Source organism: Rhinoderma darwinii, chromosome 1 (assembly GCF_050947455.1).
Source record: "Rhinoderma darwinii isolate aRhiDar2 chromosome 1, aRhiDar2.hap1, whole genome shotgun sequence".
Taxonomy (NCBI): Eukaryota; Metazoa; Chordata; class Amphibia; order Anura; family Rhinodermatidae; genus Rhinoderma; species Rhinoderma darwinii.
Window position 1 is genome coordinate 386,871,104 of NC_134687.1, and position 25,882 is coordinate 386,896,985.

The 25,882-nt window shown below is 44.5% G+C and overlaps 1 protein-coding gene across 3 annotated transcripts in view; it reads right to left on the reverse strand.

Annotated features, from left to right (window-relative positions):
- LOC142652779 (uncharacterized) overlaps positions 1-25,882 on the reverse strand; it is a 159,986-nt gene that overhangs the window by 106,182 nt on the left and 27,922 nt on the right. For all 3 annotated transcript variants that reach the window (XR_012847929.1, XM_075828466.1, XM_075828459.1), the window contains exon 4: positions 15,144-15,223. Coding sequence is in view for 2 of the 3 variants with exons in the window: in XM_075828466.1 (XP_075684581.1) it covers positions 15,144-15,223 (80 nt within the window). In the remaining variant the exon portion in view is untranslated. The remainder of the gene's footprint in view (positions 1-15,143; positions 15,224-25,882) is intronic.

The following is a 25,882-nucleotide window of genomic DNA, read 5'->3' on the forward strand; positions in this document are numbered from 1 at the left end:
ATTTTGGAAACTACACCCCTCAAGAAATTTATAGTTTATATGTATAGTTAGCAGTTTCTTTACTAAATGTATTGGAATTAGTCTGTAAAAATGAAAATCTACTTTTTTCTAAAAAAAAAACATATAAATGTTTAATTTTTACAAGGAATAAATGAAAAAAAGCACCCCAACATTTGTAAAGCAAACTCTTCTGAGTACAGCAATGCCCCATATGTGGTAATAAACTGCTGTTTGGACACACGGCGGGGCTTAGAAAGGACGGAGCGCCATTTGACTTTTGTAGCTCAAGTTTTGCTGGAATTATTTGCGGCCCCATGTCACATTTGCAAAGCCACTGAGGGGCCAAAATAGTGCAAACCCCGCAAAAGTGACCCCATTTGGGAAACTACACCCCTCGTGGAATTTATCTAGGGGTATAGTTAGCATTTTGACCCCACAGTTTCTTTACTAAACGTATTGGAATTAGTCTGTAAAAATGAAAATCTACTTTTTTGTAAAAAAAAACAGCGACATTTTTAATTTTTACAAGTAATAAATGAGAAAAAGCACCCCAACATTTGTAAAGCATCTTCTCCCTATTACGGCAATGCCCCATATGTGGTAATAAACTGCTGTTTGGACCCACGGCAGGGCTCACAAGGGAAGGAGCACCATTTCAACTTTGGAGAGCAGATTTTGCTGGAATAGTTTTCAGTGCCATGTCGTGTTTGCAACGCCCCGGAGGGACCAAAACAGCGGAAACCCCCCAAAAGTGACCCATTTTTTAAACTACACCCCTCAAGAAATATTTCTAGGGGTATAGTTAGCATTTTGACCCTACACGTTTTTTGCAGAATTTATCGGAATTATGCAGTGAAATTGAAAATCCAAAGTTTTCTAATAAAATGTAGTTTTAGCTCAGATTTTTTAATTTTTACAATATATAAAGGAGAAAAAGCACCCCAACATTTGTAAAGCAAACTCTTCTGAGCACAGGAGTACCCCATATGTGGTAATAAGCTGCTGTTTGGACACACGGCAGGGCTTAGAATGGACGGAGCACCATTTGACTTTTGGAGCTCAAGTTTTGCTGGAATGATTTGCGGCCCCATGTCACATTTGCAAAGCCACTGAGGGGCCAAAATAGTGCAAACCCCACAAAAGTGACCCCATTTGGGAAACTACACCCCTCGTGGAATTTACCTAGGGGTATAGTTAGCATTTTGACCCCACAGTTTCTTTACTAAACGTATTGGAATTAGTCTGTAAAAATGAAAATCTACTTTTTTGTAAAAAAAAACAGCGACATTTTTAATTTTTACAAGTAATAAATGAGAAAAAGCACCCCAACATTTGTAAAGCATCTTCTCCCTATTACGGCAATGCCCCATATGTGGTAATAAACTGCTGTTTGGACCCACGGCAGGGCTCACAAGGGAAGGAGCACCATTTCAACTTTGGAGAGCAGATTTTGCTGGAATAGTTTTCAGTGCCATGTCGTGTTTGCAACGCCCCGGAGGGACCAAAACAGCGGAAACCCCCCAAAAGTGACCCATTTTTGAAACTACACCCCTCAAGAAATATTTCTAGGGGTATAGTTAGCATTTTGACCCTACACGTTTTTTGCAGAATTTATCGGAATTATGCAGTGAAATTGAAAATCCAAAGTTTTCTAATAAAATGTAGTTTTAGCTCAGATTTTTTAATTTTTACAATATATAAAGGAGAAAAAGCACCCCAACATTTGTAAAGCAAACTCTTCTAAGCACAGCAGTACCCCATATGTGGTAATAAACTGCTGTTTGGACACACGGCGGGGCTTAGAAAGGACGGAGCGCCATTTGACTTTTGGAGCTCAAGTTTTGCTGGAATGATTTGCGGCCCCATGTCACATTTGCAAAGCCACTGAGGGGCCAAAATAGTGCAAACCCCGCAAAAGTTACCCCATTTGGGAAACTACACCCCTCGTAGAATTTATCTAGCGGTAAAGTGAGCATTTTGACCCCACTGTTTTTTTGCTGAATTTATTGGAATTCCACTAAAATTTTGAATTTTTTTATTTTCACAAGGAATAAAGGAGTAAAAGCGCCCCAACAATTGTAAACCAATTTTTCCCGAGTACGGCAATACCCCATATGTGGTAATAAACTGCTGCTTGGACACATGGCAGGGCTCAGAATGGCAGGAGTGCTACTTGGCATGTAGATTTTGGTTGATTGTTTTTTGGGCACCATGTCGCATTTGCAGAGCGCCTGCGGTACCAATACAGTAGAAACCCCTGAGAAGTCACTCCATTTTGGAAACTATACCCCTCAGGGTAATCAACTAGGGGTGTAGTGAGCATTTTGATCCCACAGGTGTTTCATAGACTGTATTAGAATGAGGCAGTGAAAATGAAAAAAAAATAATTCCCCAAAAATATGTAGTTTTGCACCCAATTTTTCTTTCTGCAAAGGGTAATAAGAGAAAAAACAACACACAATTTGTTACCCAATTTCTCCTGAGTACGGCAATACCCCATGTGTGGCCCCAAACTGCTGTTTGGGCACATGGCAGAACTCAAAATGGAAGGAGCGCCATTTGGCTTTTAGAGCACAGATTTTGCTGGACTGGTGTACGGGTGCCATGTCGCATTTGCAGAGCTCCCTTAGGTACCAGAGTAGAGTGTAAAACCCGGAGAAGTGACCCCATTTTGTAAACTACACCCCTCAAGGCATTTATCATTAACATATGACAGGACTTAGGCACATGTGAGGCCCATTTTTGTGATTTTCGCAGCATTAGCCCACTATGGCAGGGCTCTGGGGTCAAATAGTAAAACAAACCCCCAAGTAGTGACCCCCATTTTGGAAACTGCACCACTGAAGGCATTTTATTAAGGGGTGTAGTGAGAATTTTGACCACACAGGTTTGTTTTTTTTATATTAGAAATGAATGCTCAGTGGATGGTGCAAAGTGAAAATTGCAAATTTCCAAAGGTATATGCCATTTTAGTGCACAATATGTTGTGCCCAGTTCGTGCCACTGAAGACAAATACCTCAAACTGTTAAGCGGGTTCTCCCGGGTATGGCGATGCCATATATGTGGACGTAAACTGCTGTTTGGGCACGCTGTAGGACTCAGAAGGGAGGGACGCCATTTGGCTTCTGGAGCGCATATTTTGCTTGGTTGTTGTTTTGTTTGGGGTTTTGCTGGTATTTTAGTTTATAATATGGGGGCATATGTAATCTGTGCGGAGTACATCAGAGCAATTCTTTTACGGCTTTCGTCATGCGCTATGAATGACAATTTTACTTTATTCTGCGGGTCGGTACGATTACGGCGATACCAGATGTATATATTTTTTCTTATGTTTTGCAGCGTCTGCACAATAAAATCACTTTTGTTTCAAATTATTTATTTTTTGTATCACCATATTCTTTGAGCCATAACTTTTTTTATTTTTCCGTCAAAAAAGCTGTGGGAGGGCTTTTTTTTTTGCGGAACGGTCTGCAGTTTTTAATGGTATAATTTTGGGGTACATGCATTTTTTAGATCCCTTTTTATATTCTGTTTTTGGAGGGGTAGTGACTAACAAACAGACATTCTGGAATCGTTTTTTATTTTATTTTTTTAACGGAGTTCGCCGTGCGGGTAAAATAGCGTAATATTTTTATACTTCGGGTTGTTATGGACACGGGGATACCACATATGTGTACTTTTTTTAAAATATTTTCCGTTTTTTTCCTATAATAAAATACTTATTATGGGAAAAAAGGCTGTTAGTGTCTTTTACAACATTTTTATCCCACTAGAGGACTTGAAGGCATGAAGCCCTGATCGCTATTCTAATACACTGCACTACCTACATAGTGCAGTGTATTAGAGCTGTCAGCTATTGACTGGCTGCAAGCCTACTAGCGTTCGCCTCCCAGCAGGGGCCTAATAGGCTTCTGTACTAGGTTAGTCTATAGTTGCCATATCAACCATCTGAACCTCCGCAGGTGCTGATGGTTGCCATTAGCAACCATAGGGTGCAATCTAATCACTTAGTTGCAGCGATAGCTGCATCTAAGGGGTTAATCGGCCGGAACAGAGCCTAGCTCCGGTCCTGGCCGTTAGAGCACGATATCAGCTGTGACAAACAGCTGACACCCGCACCTGTGGCAACCATCATGGTTGCCGACAGGCTAGAAGACACTTCGATGCAGCGATTGCTCTGATCGCTGCATCTAAGGCGTTAATCGATCGGAGACTAGCTCCGGTCCTGGCCGTTACAGCGGGTTGTCGGACAGCCGATAACCGGCGGTGATGGCGCTGGCTCAGCTTCTGAGCCAGCGCCATCACATATACCTTCTCATGGAGCTGTGATTGGTCAGTCTGCTGTGACTGACCAATCACAGCAAACGCTGGCCGGGGACCGCTGTGATTGGTCCCCTGCCGTCTTACTGTGCCGATCAACTGTCATAAACAGTTGACGGCACAGTTCTGTCACCCTGACCTTTCACAGGTTGACAGTTTTTAGCCAGGGCGCACCGGTACGTCCCGGTGCCTTAAAACACTGCAATACAGGACGTACCGGTGAGTCCTGGTGCGGTAAGGGGTTAATGTCAATTTAGCCGGACTACCATGATGTTTATATACAATTTTCTCGAATGGAAGGATATCGTTTATCAGTTTACGCCATTGAGCTATCGTCGGCCTCCTATCAGCCATCCATCGTATAGCCACCGCTATCACAATCACAGCAATCGCCGGCCGGGGACCGCTGTGATTGGTCCCCTGCCGTCTTACTGTGCTGATCAACTGTCAAAAACAGTCGACGGCACAGTTCTGTCACCCTGTCCTTTCACAGGTTGACAGTTTTTAGCCAGCGCGCACCGGTACGTCCCGGTGCCTTAAAACACTGTAATACAGGACGTACCGGTGAGTCCTGGTGCGGTAAGGGGTTAATGTCGATTTAGCCGGCCGACCACAATGTTTATATACAATTTTCTCGAATGGAAGGATATCGTTTATCAGTTTACGCCATTGAGCTATCGTCGGCCTCCTATCAGCCATCCTTCGTATAGCCACTGACTTTCTTACCATAAAGAGTGACTCCCTAAGAAAAATTCTCTCATGCCACTGTTCCTCCGATAGCAACCCCAGTAAGCACACTTCAGGCTTGAGTGGAACCTCTTTCCCCAATACTTCGGTCAGTAAGGCCACGACATCTTCCCAAAAGCTAGAAATCCATCTACATTGCCACATTAAATGTATAAAGTCAGCTCTATCCTCCCCACATCTATGCCAATTAGAGGATGCCATCCTCCCCATGTGTCGTAGTCTTATCAGTGTTAAGTAACATTGATGTATTATATACAGTGCCCACCAAAAGTTCCGGAACACCCTCATAACTTTTGAACGGCTCGAGGTAGAGGGTTGAAATTTGGTGGGATTTAATGAGGGTTATAAAATCTACAAGTTAACGGGGGGAAAAAAAACACCTTCTTGGGGGCGGTGGGGTGGGCGGGGGCAGCAAAATCTTAAATGGAACGGGGGTTCGAGTGGGGGCTTATTTGAAAGCTCTTTTCAATACAAAAACGATGCTGCAAACGATTTTAAGATAGGATTTTTTTCCCTGACATATTTAACGTTAAAGTTATCATCTTCATTATCTGCTACCGCCGGTGTTAGCATTACCAAAAATGTACCGCACGGAGGTCGCACGGTCAGATTTACATCTCATCGGGGTGCTAGATTAATGTGATTCCCCTTGCCTCTCACTTTTGTGCGTGTGCGTGTGTGTGTGTGCGCGCGCGCGCGTTTGTGTGTGTGTGTGTGTACACAGCCCGAGATAAGGACGTCAAACCCTCTCTGCGTTGTGTGTGTGTGTGTGTTGTCTGGCCAACCAAAGCAAGACTGAAGACATGTATTATGTGTATTAGTACAAACATAACAATTACTGTATTAAATCAAATGTTCGAACTGATGTCCTTAAACAACTTGACAGTGTCCTAAGCGAACGCAAAACGTGTCGATAATGTTATTTATAACATCTGGTGTGATTGAATTCGAAATGTTCAGTATTCTTTCCCACAGCTTGTCTAAGTTTGCGATCCTAGTCTTATAGGCTTTACTTTTTAAATACCCCCAGTAAAAAAAAGTCTAATGGGGTCAGATCTGGTGATCTCGGTGGCCATTCTATCGGGCCTCTTCTACCAATCCATTGATCAGGAAAATTATCGCTCAGAAGATTTCGAGCTCGCAGAGAAAAATGAGCCGGAGCTCCTTCCTGCTGATACCAAACATTGTGGAAAGCTTCTCCAGCAATATTTTGAATAGCCGGTATCACTTGGTTTCTTAGCAAATTGCAGTAATTTTCTACATTTATGTTTCCTTCAATGAAAACGGTCCTACAATATGATTGAGCAATATTCCGGCCCAAACGTTAACCTTCTGAGGATACTGGGTATGACTGTCTCTCATCCAATGTTAGATTTTTCTCTGCCCAATACCACATGTTCTGTCGACTTACAAAACCGTTTAGTTCAAACGTAGCTTCATCCGAAAAACAGGTCCAGTTGAAAATCTGATGATTATCATAAAATCGAGTCATCATTGTATTGCAAAATTCCAATCTTCTGGCATAATCATCTTCGGATAGCTCCTGAACTAGACGTATATTATAAGGATGATAATGATGCCTCTTAAAAATTTGACGGACTGATGTGGCGCTAATATCATTTTGTTGTGCTCCACTCGAGACAGATGTATGAGGATTATCATGTACAGTGAGCAGAACATCTAAAGCTCGAAATGTGTACACGTTAAATCATGTTACAATCGTAGACAAGGTCTATTTTGTATCGCCGAGGCCGATTGTAATAATACAGAATTTAAAGTCACCTTGATGTGACATTCCCAAGCTCACACACACACGCACACGTGCCCACACACATTTAGGATTTTACCCGTGCGGTACATTTTGGGTAATGCTAACACCGGAGGTAGCCGATAATGAAGATGATAACTTTAAGATTTTGCATCCCCCGAACAACCCAACGCCCTCAAGGGGGTGGGGGTGTTTTTTTGGGGCGTTAACTGGTAGATTTTATGACCCCATTAAATCCCACCAAATTTCAACCCTCTACCTCGAGCCGTTCAAAGGTTATGAGGGTGTTCCGGAACTTTCGGTTGGCACTGTATAATTGCACCAGTTTATTATTTGTAGCAGGAGACACTAACAAATGGGATCTCCGGGCCTCCCTCCAATCCTCATCAGACATCAATGGGATTAATTCCCTCCATCTACCCTCTATCACCATGGGTTTAGTCGCAATTTAGCATCCAATAAATGAGAGTAAATCAGAAATACGTACCCCTTCGCTGCCTGGGTACCCAAAAGTGTCACCAGAGGACAGCGAAAAAATGTGGTGGGCGCCAGTGGAAACTGAGTAAACACTTCATGATGAAATTGCATACAATGTAATGTATCCCCAGGAGGTATATTAAAGGCCTCTCGAATCTCACTCACTGACATGACAGAATTATCTGCCTTAAATTTGTAACAAGGTATGTACAACCCTAGAAATCCAGTAACTCTTCCCCTGTAATCCCAGGAGGTGGGAAAAGCTTGGATTATCCCAAAGTGGGACGTCAGCTACCACCCCCGCAAATCCCATTATAGATTTAGCTTGTTGCCAAACACGTCTAGCCAACTTGTGCAAGGGCAACAAGTGTTGGTTGCGAAAGTCCTATGGCTCCAACACTGGCCACAAAGTTTTCAAGCCCAGTACATGAGCCAAATGAAATTCAGCATTAGAAGTCAAGGAGGGAGAGACCCAGGTCACCAGGTATCGAAGCTGACCCGCCAAATAATACATGAATACATCCGGCAACGCAGCTCCAGCTTCATCCTTAGTTCTCTGAAGAATAGAAAGTTTAAGTTTAGATCCCCCCCCCCCCCCATACAAATGGCGAAAACAGGGAGTTCACTATTCTGAAAAAAACGTTTAGGCACAATCACATCTAAATGTTCAAGGATGTACAATAACTTGGGCAAAACAATCATTTTCAATAAATTTATGCATCCCGCCACCGACAGAGGCAAAAGTTTCCATGCTTGGAATTTATCCCTAAGATACTTCAACAAGGGTGTGACGTTTAAATCATAAGATCGAGTGCTGTCCCTAGCAATATTAATCCCCAAATATTTGAAGTCAGGGGTAACCCTTAAACCACAGAATTCGGAACCCCAACCACAATCATCCCATCTCAGTGGCATCAAATACGATTTCTGCCAATTTATCAACAGACCTGAATATTTCCCAAATACATAAAAAATGGAGATTCTTCTTGGAAGAGTAGCATTAGAGTTAGCCATGTCGTCCACATAAAGACCTAAACGATCCTCTCTAGGATTTATTCTAATTCCCATATATGCGGAATCTTGTCTAATTCGAATAGCTAAGGGTTCTATAGCAAGTGCTAATAGGAGTGGCGACAGGGGAAACCCCTGCCTTGTGCCCCTATGGAGGCAAAAGGAAGGGGATAGCACCCCATTCACCAACACCTGAGCCCTAGGAGACCGGTACAACATAGAGACCCATTTAATAAAAGTATCCCCGAAACCAAATCTGCGTAATACTGCCAGTAAATAAGGCCATTCAACCGAATCAAATGCCTTTGCCGCATCTAGAGAAGCCAAGGCGCAGTCCTGCTGCTCCCCCCAATCGATCTGCGACGCAACCTGCACTCGTCGTATACTCGTTTTACATGGACAAGCATAATACACTGCAATACAGAAGTATTGCAGTGTATTATAAATGTGATCGTATGATCGCATATTGAAGTCCCCTAGTGGGACTAGTAAAAAAGTTAAAAAAAAGTTTAAGAAAAAGTGAAAAAATAAAAAGTGAGAAAAAGTGAAAAACCCACTTTTTCACATTACAAACGGCTTTATTATTAAAAAACAAAATAAAGTTAAAAAGTTACACATATTTGGTATCGCCGCATCCGTAACAACCCCAACTATAAACTTATTACATCATTTAACCTGCACGGTGAACGTCGTAAAAAAATAAAATAAAAAAACATGCAAAAATTGCTGTTTTCTTTGAATCCAGCCTAAAAAAAAATGTGATAAAAAGTGATCAAAAAGTTGCATCTACTCCAAAATGGTACCGATAAAAACTACAAGTAGTCCTGCAAAAAAAAGCCCTCATACATATAGCCCTGCACTCGTCGTATATTCTCAGAAGTGGATTTGCCAGGTATAAACCCGCACTGATCTGGGTAAATGACATCCCGTATCACCGTACATAAACGATTAGCTAACAACTTGGTCAATATCTTGTAATCCACCGTTAACAGCGAAATCGGTCTATAAGACACACAATCTTCTGAATTTTTCTCAGGTTTTAACCTGTTATTAACCGCCCCATAGTGTCTTTACGGCGGCCACTAACGGGCTTTATTCCGATGCAATAGCCTTTTTACGGCGCTGCATCGGAATAAGTAAACAGAGCAGGGAGCCGTTAAATCTCCCTGCTCTCAGCTACCAGAGGGATCCCTGCTCGAATGTGTGAGATCGATATTAGTATCGATCTCACCCGTTTAATCCCTCAGATGCGGCGCTCAATAACGAGCACCGCATCTGAGTTGTTATGGAGAGAGGGAGGGAGCTCCCTCTCATCCCACTGACACCCGGCGATAAGATCGCTGAGTGTCTGTGTCTCCGATGGCAGCCAGGGGCCTAATAAAGGCCCCCAGGCCTCCATGTAATGAATGCCTGCTAGATCATGCCTCTGGCATGACCTAGCAGATGCCTGTCCGTTTTACATGGACAAGCATAATACACTGCAATACAGAAGTATTGCAGTGTATTATAAATGTGATCGTATGATCGCATATTGAAGTCCCCTAGTGGGACTAGTAAAAAAGTTAAAAAAAAGTTTAAGAAAAAGTGAAAAAAAAAAAAGTGAGAAAAAATGAAAAACCCACTTTTTCACATTACAAACAGCTTTATTATTAAAAAACAAAATAAAGTTAAAAAGTTACACATATTTGGTATCGCCGCATCCGTAACAACCCCAACTATAAACTTATTACATCATTTAACCTGCACGGTGAACGTCGTAAAAAAATAAAATAAAAAACATGCAAAAATTGCTGTTTTCTTTGAATCCAGCCTAAAAAAAAATGTGATAAAAAGTGATCAAAAAGTTGCATCTACTCCAAAATGGTACCGATAAAAACTACAAGTAGTCCTGCAAAAAAAAGCCCTCATACAACTGCATCGGCAAAAAAATAAAAAAGTTATGGCTCTTCAAATATGGAGACGCAAATACAAATACTTTTGGAAAAAAAAAGTGTTTTTACTGTGTAAAAGTAGTAAAACATACAAAATCGATATAAATTTGGTATCGTTGCAATCGCAACAACCCGCTGAATAAAGTTATTGTGTTATTTATAACACACAGTAAACGGCGTAAATTTAGGATGCAAAAAAGTGTGGCAGTTTTTTTTGTATTCCCCCCCAAAAAAAAGTTAATAAAAGTTAATCAATAAAATTTATGTAATCCAAAATGGTGCTATTAAAAATTACAACTTGTCCCGCAAAAAACAAGACCTTATATAGCTATGTCAACGCAAAAATAAAAAAGTTATAGCTCTTTGAAAGAGACGATGGAAAAACGTAAAAAATGGCTTGGTCATTAAGGTCTAAAATAGGCTGGTCATTAAGGGGTTAATAACACTACTATGGTTGCATGACACATCGAGTCCGGGAGAGCAGATTCCCCAACGCTATAATCAAAAAGGGTCAACAGTTGAGGAGCTAGCTATTCCCCATATTGTAAATAGACCTCAAGAGGGATCCCGTCCGCCCCGAGGCTTTCCCCTTAGACATCGATGCCATCCCCCCCAATATTTCCTCCACAGTGAAAGGGGCATCCAACATCCGCACCTGCTCTGACATCAAGGTAGGAAAAGAGACCCCATCTAAATACGACTCCAACTCATTCAGCTCATCGTCGACCCGAGAGGAATATAATTGATCATAAAATAGTGCAAATTGATTAAAAATGTCTTCTGGGGATGTACATAGTCTACCATCTGGCCCGACAATGCTAAGTACAGATGGAGATATTGAGTTGTTTCTAACTACATGAGCAAGAATCTTACCCGACTGATTTTCCATCTCAAAGTGGGATTGCTTGCTAAAAAACAAATTAAGTGAGGATTTACCTTTTAGAACCTGAAGGTACTGTCCTCCCAAACCTAACCATTCATGTCTATTAGATGGGGATGGATCTTGCACAAATTCCCCCTCTGCTTGCGAACACCTGTGAGCCAAGTCCTCCTCCTGAAGGGCTGAAGAACGTTTAAAGGGAATGTGTCACAAATTAAACTTTTTTTTTTAAGTGTCGTTACTTATTTCTATTATATTTTTTACGTTTTTTGCTGTATTTTTTTATTTCTTCCATATGGTGGGAAGTATTAAAAATTAAATAATAATTTGACATGTTTTCCTATGTTGGCGACCAGGGGGAGCACTTCCCAGAATTACAGCAAGGTGAATAAGGCAAAGCAACCTGACTCACAGCTGCTGTAAATGTGGGAGGGAATCTCACCCCCCCCCTTCTACAAGCCAGGAAAAGGTGTCTTCAAATTGCTAAGCAGTGTCCGGCAGCCATTTTGGGTGTGATTCTGCAGCTGGCAGAAGTTATAGAACACCAAAAGGCTATGGGTATGTTCACACGTTTACTAAACAAAGGGAAACCAGCTGATTTTCAGCAATTTTTTAATCAAACTCACGTTTTTTAACGGCCGTTTTTGGAGCTGTTTTTCTATAAAGTCAATGAAAAACGGCTCCAAAAACGTCCCAAGAAGTGATGTGCACTTCATTTTGGTGGGCATCTTTTTACGTGCCGGTTTTGGAAAACGACCACGTAAAAAACGCCCTGTCGGAATAGAACGCTGTATTTCCCATTGAAACCAATGGGCAGATGCTTGTAGGCGTTCTGCTTTCGATTTTTCAGCTGAAAACATTGTGTGTGAACATACCCTTAGAATGATGAAAGTGAAGTGAATGACTTTTCAGTTGACCAGTTCACACGCCGTGTATTTGACACTTTTTTTTTTTGCACATTTTACGTGCAAAAAAACACATTAAAAAAACGTTTGATTACACTTGATGTTGCGTGTTTGGGGGGGATTTGTGTGTGTGTGTGTGGGGGGGGGGTGCTCGCCACTGATTCTTCAAAACAGCTGATAAGCGGCTATGAAGTATCAGCGGCGACCGTGCACACTCCGCTCTGCCACACACACGGGAAAAGTCTTAAAGGGGTCGTCCAGGAAAACATGGCGCCGCACCTGTCCTCAGGTCGTGTGTGGTATTACAGCTCTGTCCTATTCACTTCAATGGAGGTGAACTGCAATACCAGACACAACCTGAGGACAGCTGGGTGACCACCATTACCCCTCCTACTGGAGTGTTTGGGGATGTGACTAATGAACCTCTCACACTCCAGTAGGAGTGGTAATGGTGGTCACCCAGCTTTCCCAGACCCCTGAACGGTAAATCTCTCTAGTTGTGCTGAGACTGTTTGGGGATGTGACTAATGAACCTCTCAGTCTCAGCATAACTAGAGAGATTTATCGTTCAGGGGTCTAGGAAAGCTGGGTGACCACCATTACCCCTCCTACTGGAGTGTGTTTGGGGATGTGACTAATGAACCTCTCAGTCTCAGCACAACAAGAGAGATTTATCATTCAGGGGTCTGGGAAAACTGGGTGACCACACTAACAGCGGGCATATTGTTTACACCCAGCTTTCCCAGCACAGTTACATCATGTGTCCTTTATACAGAGTCTCCTGCACGACTACAGGGGGGCCCGTCAGGTGGGGGGGCCCGTCGGGGGGGGGGGCATCAGGGGGGGCCGTCCGGGGGGGTCCGTCGGGGGTCACGAGAGCGGCGGTCTGTAAGAGAGAAAGAGAGGGACAGACAGAAACACACCCCTAACCTGCAGTGCAGCTGGTCTTCAGTATGGCGCCTGCTATCTCCCTGCAAACAGCTGCTCTGCTGTGTGACTCAGACCTGCGTCTGCGCAGTACAGAGCCAGAGAGCAGATACAATGGACGGGAGCCGTTCATTGACTCCTATGCATTGTAGCTGCCGTATTCCATCTCTGTATGTGTCGTTAATCGACACATACAGAGATGAAAAAAAGATGGCAGCCCCCATAGTGAAGTAAAAGTAAGAAAAATGAAAAAAGTAAAACACAAACACACAAATAAATAAAATGTATTTTAATAACACACTAAAATCAAATTGATATAAAAAAATTTTTTTTTGCGACACCCGTCCTTTAACATACGATATGGAAGACCGGAGACACCTCCTCAAATAGGACTTAAGTGTATCCCACACAAGTATGCGATTCTCCATTCGAGAGTGGGCATCTATAAATATCGACAATTGATCCGGTCATTCTGCTGGATGAGTTGGAGCCAAAAAGGATGAATTTTACACACCCCCCTTCGACCAACCTGCGTCTGTTTAAATTTCACCAGTACCGGACTATGGTCCGAAATCCCTCACGGTAAATCCAATATAGAGTCTACTTCACAAAGAATGGCAGGAGATCCAAAAATATAGTCTATTCTAGATAACGCATTGTGCTGTGGAGTATGACACGTAAACTCTCTAATACCAATATGGGTAGCTCTCCATAAATCTATCCACCCCATTTTTCGCATAAGTAGGCTCAGCTGGGACGATCCAGTGGAACTATGTCCCATGGGCCTATGAAGACGGTCCATAAAGGGATCCATAAGAAGATTGAAATCCCCCATTAATATAATACGGGAGCCCGGATATGATGACGCAAATCTCATTGCATCCTGAATAATCTCCAGTGTGGCCGGTGGGGGGTTGTAGATACCCATTATCACACGGGAACACTCATCAATGACTGCATGTAGAAAAATAAATCTCCCATTAGGATCAATGTTGGACTGGAGCAGTTTCCATCTGAGCCCAGAATGCACCAAAACGGCCACTACCCTAGAGTAAGATGTGTGGGAAGCATGTCCAAACCATTGTAACCAGGATTTTTTCAGAGTCTGAACTGTGTCAGCTGTCAAGTGCGTTTCTTGCAGACAAGTCAAATGAGGTTGGTGTCGTCTCAGAACATAAAAGATCATATGTCTCTTTTTAGGAGAACCCATACCACGCACATTCCAGGACATTAACAGTAATCCCGCAATTTCCCACGATTGTGACATACCGGAGAGCCACATCCCAAAGCCCTACTGACCAACACCTGAGCATCAAAATTTCTGATCCAGTATATGTGACCTAGTATCCTCAATACATGTAATGTGTATGCATATATGTCTGCAGCAATCTGAATTGACCCATAAACTCGCATAACGTATCTTTTTAAACACATTGCTCAACAGGAGCTAACTTTTCGCAGCCTAGAATCTAAGGGGGTAGTCTCTACAGGTAGCGGAATTCTTTTGGCAGGTTTAACAGTCTCAGGATGATAATAAGCAGGATGCTGGCCCAGAGCTACCGCCGCACACGTCCTCTCACATCAGCAGTTGGCCACGCCCCCCTTAGTTACCTGTTTTATATATATATTTTATATATTTTGGCCTTCAGAACCGCAGCAATTTGTTGTGGCATAGATTCCACTAGGTGTTGAAATTGTTTTGCAGGAATATTGGCCCAAGGCGGACCGGATAGCTTCTCGCAATTGGCACTAATGTGTTCTTCTGCCATAGGGTAAACAGCTGTCAAGAAGGCATGAACTTGGTCGGCCACAATGCTTAGGTAAGCCTTATTGTTTGAAAGTCCATCCACAAATCAGAGGACCCAGGGTGTGCCAAGAAAATATTCCCCACACTGTTACTCCACCGCCACCAGCCTGAACTGTTGACACCTGACAGGAAGGGTTCATCGATTCAGTGTATATGTATATATATTTATATATATATTGCAATATATATAAGTCCAAAAGAAATCACAGCACTCCAAATATCCAGTGAAAATTGTGGTTCATTCACCCATGTTAACGAAACATTTTAGCCGTTATCATAACCTTTTTCAAGCTGATAAGGGCTGAATAAGCCACAAAACACACACACACACACACACACGAATATAAAATGGAAATATATCATACAAACCTGTGACTTTATCCTCCTGTTGCTGGTGCTTATTCTTTTTGGAGTCAGCTGAGGTTGGTCTTTGAATACTATGCTGAGACCTGTATAGAAGAGTTACAAATATTTAGGATAGGATCTCACAGCTACTACTTTTCCATTGAAAGAGAACCCTCCTGGCTGCCTCCAAACATGTTTCTGAGCAAGAACAAATATATATCTAATTACCAAGAAAACTTCACTGCAGTTCTGGGGAGGCAGCAGCGACGCCACCATCAATAGTATCTGCATCCTTAGAAGGAGGGGGTGGGGGCTGTATGGCACTGTCTACAAGGAAGAGGTGGGGGGCTGCATGGCACTGTCTACATGGGGGAGGTACGGGGCTGTATGTCACTATCTACAAGGGGGAGGTGGGAGCCTGTATGGCCCTATCTACAAATGGGAGGTGGGTGGCACTATCTACAAGGGGGAGGTGGGGGCACTATCTACAAGGGCGGCTGTATGGCACTGTCTACAAGGGGGATGGGAAACTATCTACAGCGGGCTGTGTGGCACTATCTACAAGGGGTTGTGACACTATCCAAAAAGGAGAGGTGGGTGGCACTATCTACACGTGGGAGGTGGGGGCACTGTCTACAAGGGGACTGTATGGCACAATCTACAGGGGGGCTGTATGGCATAATCTATGGAGGGGCTGAATGGCACTATCTACGGGGGGCTACATGGCACTATTTACAGGGGGGCTGTAAGGAACTATCTACAAGGGGCTGTATGGCACTATCTACAGGGGGGTGTATGACACAATCTACAGGGGGGCTGTATGGCCCAATCTACAGGGGGGCTAGGGGGCACTATCTACAAGCAAGGGTGAACCTAGCCCCTCTGCTGCCTAAGGCGAACTATAAAAAGGTGCCCCCCCCCATCTATCCAAGTTTTCTCATTACTAGCTTTACACAACAAACACACAATATATCAATTTTTTAAATAGGAAAACATTTGATGTTTATTTGTAAAAGTGCTGTTTGAAGTATAGAAAATATTTAAATAATTATTCTTACTGCCAATCAGTACAGTGCAAATAGCACCTACATGTCAAAGTACATGCCACTCTGCAGACTGTCTCTTAGCCTGATCATCTGCTGCCACACTCACACTTCCCCACAGCCCACACCACAGTAATTTACATAGATTATAAGACCAACATTGCCATTAATACCCCCATACTGTTACTGAATAATACCTCCACACCATAACCACATAGTGACTGAATAATACCCCCATACTGTTACTGAATAATACCTCCACACCATAACCACCATAGTGACTGAATAACACCCCAATACTGTTACTGAATAATACCTCCACACCATAACCACATAGTGACTGAATAATACCCCCATACTGTTACTGAATAATACCTCCACACCATAACCACCATAGTGACTGAATAATACCCCATACTGTTACTGAATAATACCTCTACACCATAACCACCATAGTGACTGAATAACACCCCCATACTGTTACTGAATAATACCTCCACACCATAACCACATAGTGACTGAATAATACCCCCATACTGTTACTGAATAATACCTCCACACCATAACCACCATAGTGACTGAATAATACCCCCATACTGTTACTGAATAATACCTCCACACCATAACCACATAGTGACTTAATAATACTTCCACACCATGACAACATATTACCACCACATAATGTCTGAATAATACCACCATACTGTTGCTGAATAATACCTCCACACCATAACCACAGTGATAGAGGTAGATGCCAGTTATACACAGGAGATCTGCAGACCATATAAGTGATTACAGTATAGTTATATCTAGTGACTCACAGGTGACGTCTTCTCAGATTAGAATTGTTCACTTTTATCTTTTCTTCTTCATCCAGCCAAGACCGCAATGACAACTTCTCCCACCCACAATTTCCTAGACCCTTCAGAATATGACACAGATATCTTTGGGTCCTTTCTTTTCTAGCACACTCCATAACTATTAATTACCTCTACACAAATTCCCTTTACATCGTGCCCCAGACAGTAATAATGCCTCCCCTAGGTGCCCCACACAGTAATAGTACATACCCCCTTTTGTTCCCCTTAAAGGGCCCATAATGTAAGTGCTTCTTTTGTTCCCCTACACAGTAATAGTGTCCCATTTATAACTTACCCAGTGATAGAGCCACTTTTAGTGCCCCCACCCAGCAATAGTGTTCCCACTCAGTACTAATACCCAGTTTATGTCCACACAGTAATAATGTCTCCACTCACCAGTAATGCAGCTTTTTATATGCCCCCACTCAGTACTAATGCCCCTTTTTCTGCCACACTCAGAAATAATGCCCCCACAGTAACATTGCCTCTTTATACCCCCACTCAGTAAAAATTCCTGCTTTATGACCCCACAATGGATGCCCTCTTTTGTATGCCCCTTTATTATGCCAAATTTTTATTACCTAATAGACTTGTAACCCCAGCTGGACGTTCTGAATTTCAACTGAGTTCTGTGGCCGGGACAGCGGCGTTGACAGCATGATGCAGTGACGTCATCGTGCCGGGCCACTGACGTCATCAGCGTGCTCCCTATCTCTTGTAGGCAGCAGGCCTAAACCAGGCTGTGGCCTACAAGAGCAAACGGCGGAACAGGGACCCAATGGCCAGGGGTTGACTGGCAAATTGTAGCCTGGGGGCAAGCACACAGAACTGGCCGAAGAGTAGTGGCCCATTCTGAGGGCACTGGGCAATTGGCGAGTTTGCTCCCTAACTCCGCCCCGTAAGAACTCTGCTACCTGTCGACGGAAAAATAATCCGCCAGAAGGAAAAAAAAATCTTGATGGCGAAGTACAAGAAAGCCTCATCTGGGTATTAGACTTTCTTGTACTCTGCCATGGGGAAACATTTTTCCCTCTTGCCGAATGACTTTCCTTGGAGCTTTCCTTGGAGCAGTGTACGGGCTCAATAGAAAGTCTATGTGTCCGTACACTACTCACTCTGCCGAAAGTCGATCATAAATAAAGAGGAACAACGCTCACCCGAGCACTTCTGCTGCTTCATTTCAGCGATCGGAGGGAGTCTCACTGCTCGGTCCCCCACCAATGAAAACTTCTGACATGTCACAAGTTACACTTTAAAGGCTATGTACACCTTCAAAAACTTATATATATATATATATATATATATATATATATATATATATCAGTGTGACTGGTGCAACTTTTAATTACTTTTAATTACTTTTTATTGCAAATTATTTTTTCTTTGAGATACAGATGCTTTGTATCCTGTATACAGAGCAGTTGTATCTAGCGCTGAAACCTGAATCCATTAGGTCACCTGTAATCGATCACATCTAAGTTATGAACTTAGACGTGATCGGTAACAGTTCGATCCCACTGACCTGACGGATACAGGTTTCATACAACTGCTCTGTATACAGGAAACAAAGCAGCTGTATCTCAAAAAGTAAAAATAATTTTTAATAAAAAGTCATAAGAAAAAAGTCATAAGAAAAAATACCCCCCCTTGCAGTATAATACCTACTGAGTGCGCTATGGGGGGATTATACTGCAAGGGGGTACTGACTCTGACGGCTCTGTGGGGGGAGTTATACTGCACTCAGCTTCCTGCCCCGAATAATTTAAGTGATCGGTCGACACTAGGGGGGGAGGGGGTTATCTGAGCATCTTACTGACAGCCGAGGGCTCTAGGGGGCTGAATAATCCCCCACTAATTACTGCAAGGTGTGGGCCTGGGCGTCTAACTGACTGCTAAGGGGCCTAAGGGGGGGAATTCCCCTTAGAGTCAGTCAGACGCTCAGACCCCGCTAAATTTGCAGTATGGTAACTAGTGAGGGCTGTTATGGGGGAATTATTTAGCCCCATAGAGCCCTTGGCTTTCAGTAAGATAGTCAGACAACCCCTTGTAGAATACCCCCCCTTCAGCGTCGGCCGATCAGTTTTAAATTAGTGAGGTCAGGTTTATGGGGAAGGATTATACTGCGCTCAGCTTCCTGCTCCCACTAATATAAAAGGGGTCGGCTGGGGGGGTATTCCACAGTGGGCGGTCTGAGCATCTTACTGACAACCGAGGGCTCTATAGGGGGGAATAATCCCCCTCATAGAGCCCTCACTAGCTACTATACTGCAAGGTTAGGGTGGTCTGAGCGTCTGACTGACTGCTCTAAAGGGGGAGCCAAATCCCTCCTCCATAGAGCCCTCTGCAGTATGTCAGACGCTCAGACAGCCCCCACGCCCCTAACCTTGCATTATAGTGACTAATGAGGGCTCTATGGGAGGATTATTCCCCCACATAGAGCCCTTGGCTGTCAGTAAAATGCCCAGACCCCCCTTGCAGTATACTCCCGGCCACCCAGCGTTGGCCGACCCCTTTTAAATAAGTGAAGGCAGAAGCATGAGCGCTGTAAGTGGCACTCAATCTTTAATACAGGCCACAGCCCACCTCATGCATCACATCACTTCTCTTCTTAGTTGAGGGGAGAGCGCTCGACCGCTTCTCCTACATACCTGCTCCTCTCTGGCGGCACGTGCTGCGTACAGCGTCAGAGAAAAGGAGGAGTGTTGTAGCAGATGTGCCCATCGCGCGGCACGCCTGCTAAGTAAAATAAGGAATGCACGCCGCCATCCAGTCCATCCCTGGCTCAAAATGGCACCCCCCATTTTCGGCTAGGTGGCGCCGCCTGAGGCGGTAGACTCACCTCGCCTCATGGCAGGTGCGGCACTGTCTACAAGGGGAGGATGTCTGTTGCACCCATAGGAGGGGGCGTCTAGTCAAAAGTTTGCTATGGGGCCCAGTTTTTCCTAGTTACGTCCCTGCGAGGCAGACATATTTATTCCGCTTCCCAGTCGCTGAAAAAGAAGTGCTTGAAGCAGGCATCAACATGTGCCAGAAGTACTTGCTGTCGGTGTGGACATAGCTATATCTCCACAAACATATGGAGACATGGAAGTGTCCTACATAGCTCCGCAAAGGCTTGAACATATTCGGGATGCAGATAAGCAAAACAGAAGGGCCAAATAATTATTTATAAGGATACCTAAAGACTGCCTAATGTAAAATGACAATGCCAATTACAGTGCCACTCTTATGCATGGGTGCATTCTGGCATTACCGCTCAATTATTATCAATGAAGAGGCTGAACTACAATACAAGACACAGCTTTTCTGGGGAAAATAAGCAGATCCTTTTTATCTAAACGCATACAAACCCTTTAAGGCCTCATTAAGGCCTCATTTACACGAGCGTGTGCGTTTTGCGCGCGCAAAAAAACGCTGCGTTTTGCGTGCGCAAAAGGCAATTGACAGCTCCGTGTGTCATCCGTGTATGATGCGCGGCTGCGTGATTTTCGCGCAGCCGCCATCATAGAGATGAGGCTAGTCAACGCCCGTCACTGTCCAAGGTGCTGAAAGAGCTAACTGATCGGCAGGAACTCTTTCAGCACCCTCGACAGTGAATGCCGAACACAATATACACCAACCTGTGAATAAAAAAAGACTTTCATACTTACCAAGAACTTCCTGCTTCCCCCAGTCCGGGCTCCCGGCCGTTGCCTTGGTGACGCGTCCCTCTCTTGTCATCCGGCCCCACCTCCCAGGATGACGCCGCAGTCCATGAGACCGCTGCAGCCTGTGATTGGCTGCAGCCTGTGCTTGGCCTGTGATTGGCTGCAGCTGTCACTTGGACTGAACTGTCATCCCGGGAGGTCGGACCGGAGTTATCGGTAAGTCAGAACGTCTTTTTTTTTTTTACAGGTTCATGGATTTTCGGAGCGGAAGTCACTGTCCATGGTGCTGAACCAGTTTAACGCTTTCAGCACCGTGGACAGTGACTGTCTCCTGACGTCGCGTACCCGAACATTTTTTACCGGTTTCGTTCAAAACGAGTTTGGCCGAACCCGGTGAAGTTCGGTGCGCTCATCTCGAATTTGACACTCCGTTTGGATGTTTGTAAACAGAAAAGCACGTGGTGCTTTTCTGTTTACATTCAGGAGTTTGACAGCTCTTGCGCGAATCACGCAGTTCGCACGGAAGTGCTTCCGTGCGGCATGCGTGGTTTTCACGCACCCATTGACTTCAATGGGTGCGTGAGTGCGCGAAAAACGCACGATTATAGAACATGTCGTGAGTTTTTTTCTGCGCACACGCGCTGAGTGCAATTCACGCATCGTGTAAACTGCCCCATTGACTAATATAGGTGCGTACGACATGCGTGCAAAGCACGCGCGTCGCACGCGCGTATATTACGTTCGTGTAAATGAGGCCTAAGTCTAAGTTCTCAAATAGTTTGCTGCATGCTACCTTGTAGGCAGTGGAATTTTAAAAGATCCTTGTGATCACAATTTCTACTAATATTTTCATTGCATAGAGCCCTAGGGCATGTTAGGATGCAATCACACCTGAGTGGTTTTGTAGTATGTTTCCAGTACAAAAACAAAACAAACAACATTCTATAGAAGTGAAACTAAGTGCTCCTGCACATGGCCATGTAATGGTTTTGTGCATGAGCCATATATTACGAGCCAAGAAGAGGATCGGATCCTGGGAGATCAGAATAAACTTTCCCAACGAAGCCTTTCAGAGACTCTTCTGATCTCACAGGATCACATCCCTGGCTCTAAATATACAGCTCATGCCTGGAGCATAATACGCTCATGTGCATGCGCTCTAATTTGCATCAACCTTATCAGTTCTATCATGATCATTTTTAACAGGATCCATCATAATTTGGAAACATTTGTCTTTTTCAAAAATTCCAAGATATATTGTGAAAAAAAGACAGGAGGTTGAAATGACTGGTATACTGGTTGCGCAGGGATAAGGTGTTTACATGCTTGGTACGCCTAACCATTGAAGACTATGTGAATCACTATCACATTCTGATGAATTATTAACCTTTTAATTTGGAGCCATTGTATTTTAGGCATTAAAAGTAAAACACTTCATTTAAAGTACAAATGCGAAATAAGAGGTATCTCTCCTCTCATATTATCTCAAAATATGCATGGATGATGGCTATATAAGTAATTTGCTGCAATTTTTGCATACAGATGAAGGGATTATTTCATTCCAGCCTAACAGATAATACAATAAATACAATTTGCCTATAGTATATATAATAACATGTTTTTCTCTTTTGTCAACAGGCATTATCTCCCGGGCTCTGTTGATTGTAATCATTTAAAATATGACCAGGGATAGACCGTAATAATGGCAAGGGATAGATCATATGAATGGCCAGGGATAGGCCATACTCCCGGGCCAGGGATTTGCTTATGCCAATGAAAATTATATATTTTATTAAATTATTTGTTACAATAACTGCAAACAGAAGACCATCTGCTATAAGCCATTGAGGAACAAGCAACAATGTTACCACCGATACCAATATTGGTTTCAAATGATTTGACCCTTATTTGAAAGTTAGCTTTGCATTTCATGCTTTATTAGCACTTTTAATGGATGTTATTATAGGCAGGGGCGGAGCTAGGGGGGGCAGGCGGGGGAAGGGCCACAGGCGCAACTACGAAGTAGGGAAGTGGGGGCGCCGCAGAGCAGCCGTATCAAAACAGCTGATCACTGCTGATAGGCGCCCTGTATGCCGGGCGGCTGCAGCAGATGTACTTTGCTGCAGCCACCCGGCATACAGGGCGCCTGTCAGCAGCGATCAACTGTTTTGATACAGCTTTTCTGCCGCGGTCCCATCCTCTCAGGGCCCCCTGCTGCTGTGGTGGCCGCACCACCCGGCACATTAAATTTATGGGCCGGGCAGCACCTGCCCACTCATGCCCGGTGGCATCGCTAGCACCGGGGGGCTGTGTTGCAACGTCTACAAGGGAGGGCTGTGTGCCATCATCTAAAAAGGAAGGCTGTGTGGCATCTACAGGGGGGTTGTGTGGCACCATCTGCAGGGGGGCTGTGTGGCATTATCTACAAGGGGTGCTGTGTGGCACTGTACAAGGGGGCTGTTTGGCACCATCTACAAGGGGGGGCTGTGTGGCAGCATCTACAAGTGGGGCTGTGTGGCACTATATACAAGGGGTGCTGTGTGGCACTACACAAGGGGGGTTATGTGGCACTGTCTGCAAGCGAGATACGTGGCACAATCTACAAGGGAGGGCTGTGTGGCACCATCTACAAGGGAGGGCTGTGTGGCAACGTCTGCAAGAGAGGGCTGTGTGCCATCAACTACAAGGGGGGCTGTGTGGCACCATCTTAAAAGGAGGGCTGTGTGTCATCATCTACAGGGGGGCTGTGTGGCACCATCTGCAGGGGGGCTGTGTGGCACTATCTACATGGGGGGCTGTGTGGCACTATCTACAAGGGATGCTGTGTGGCACTATACAAGGGGGGCTTTGTGGTGCCATCTACAAGGTAGGGCTGTGTGTGGCACTATGTACAAGGGAGGGCTGTGTGTAGCACTATCTACAAGGGGGGCTGTGTGTGACCTCTTTCATTTATTTTCTTTTACTTTATTGTTATGTTAACTCTATTATATAACTATATTACTTGTAAAATGTACAAATGGTTTATGCTCAAGTTACATTAAAAAAAGTGAAAAAAATATATACCTCATCGATTGGTAGAGAAAGCAAAGATGTCGAGCCTGAAGGAAATGTCAGCAAAGAAGTTGGGGGGGGGGCGCCAGTTGGAATCTTTGCCCCGGGTGTATGATAACCTAGCTACATCTCTGTTATAGGTGTTCTGTGGTATAGGTAAATTCTTGAAATATACAGAGCAGTTCCAAAAGACCCAATGATTGCATATTTGTCACAATAAAGGGATTCTGATTTTCTAAATAAAATATTGCACAAAGGGAAACAGTTTTTAACCCCTTAGCGCACCAGGACGCACCGGTCCTGCATTGAAGTGCTTTAAAGAGGCTCTGTCACCAGATTTTGCAACCCCTATCTGCTATTGCAGCAGATAGGCGCTGCAATGTAGATTACAGTAACGTTTTTATTTTTAAAAAACGAGCATTTTTGGCCAAGTTATGACCATTTTTGTATTTATGCAAATGAGGCTTGCAAAAGTCCAAGTGGGCGTGTTTAAAGTAAAAGTCCAACTGGGCGTGTATTATGTGCGTACATCGGGGCGTTTTTACTACTTTTACTAGCTGGGCGTTCTGACGAGAAGTATCATCCACTTCTCTTCAGAACGCCCAGCTTCTGGCAGTGCAGACACACAGCGTGTTCTCGAGAGATCACGCTGTGACGTCACTCACTTCCTGCCCCAGGTCCTGCATCGTGTCGGCCACATCGGCACCAGAGGCTACAGTTGATTCTGCAGCAGCATCAGCGTTTGCAGGTAAGTAGCTACATCGACTTACCTGCAAACGCCGATGCTGCTGCAGAATCAACTGTAGCCTCTGGTGCCGATGTGTCCTCGCTCGTCCGACACGATGCAGGACCTGGGGCAGGAAGTGAGTGATGTCACAGCGTGATCTCTCGAGAACACGCTGTGTGTCTGCACTGCCAGAAGCTGGGCGTTCTGAAGAGAACGTGATCGATGCATCGAAGTGTCTTGTAGCCTGTCGGCAAGCACGATGGTTGCCACGGGCGCGGGTGTCAGCTGTTTGTCACAGCTGACATTGTGCCCTAACGGCCAGGACCGGAGCAAGGCTCCGATCCGGCCGATTAACCCCTTAGGCCTCATTTACACGAGCGTGTGCGTTTTGCGCGCGCAAAAAACGCAGCGTTTTGCGTGCGCAAAAGGCACTTGACAGCTCCGTGTGTCATCCGTGTATGATGCGCGGCTGCGTGATTTTCGCGCAGCCGCCATCATAGAGATGAGGCTAGTCGACGTCAGTCACTGTCCATGCTGCTGAAAGAGTTAACTGATCGGCAGTAACTCTTTCAGCACCCTCGACAGTGCATTCCGATCACCAGATCGAGAAACCTATTTAAAAAAAAAGAGGTTCGTACTTACCGAGAACTTCCCGGCCGTTGCCTTGGTGACGCGTCCTTGGTGACGCGTCCTTGGTGACGCGCTTCTCTTGACATCTGGCCCCACCTCCCTGGATGACGCGGCAGTCCATGTGACCGCTGCAGCCTGTGCTTGGCTTGTGATTGGCTGCAGCTGTCACTTGGACTGAATTGTCATCCCGGGAGGTCAGACTGGAGGAAGAAGCCGGGAGTTATCGGTAAGTCAGAACTTTTTATTTTTTTACACTTTCACGTATATTAGAATCGGAAGTCACTGTCCAGGGTGCTGAACTAGTTTAACTCTTTCAGCACCCTGCACAGTGACTGTCTCCTGCCGGGTTCGGTCAAAACGAGTTCGGCCGAACCCGGTAAAGTTCGGTTCGCTCATGTCTACGACACTCCGTTCGGATGTTTGTAAACAGAAAAGCACGTGGTGCTTTTCTGTTTACATTCAGTTTGACAGCTCTTGCGCGAATCACGCAGTTCGCACAGAAGTGCTTCCGTGCACATGCGTGGTTTTCACGCACCCATTGACTTTAATGGGTGCGTGATGCGCGAAAAACGCACGATTATAGAACATGTCGTGAGTTTTACGCAACGCACTCGCGCTGCGCAAAATTCACGCATCCTCTGCAATGCCCCATAGAGTAATATAGGTGCGTACGACACGCGTGAAAAGCATGCGCGTCGCACGCGCGTATATTATGCTCGTGTAAATGAGGCCTTAGATCGTACCCTATGGTTGCTAATGACAACCATCGGCACCCGTGGGTGTTCCGATGGTTGCTATGGCAACC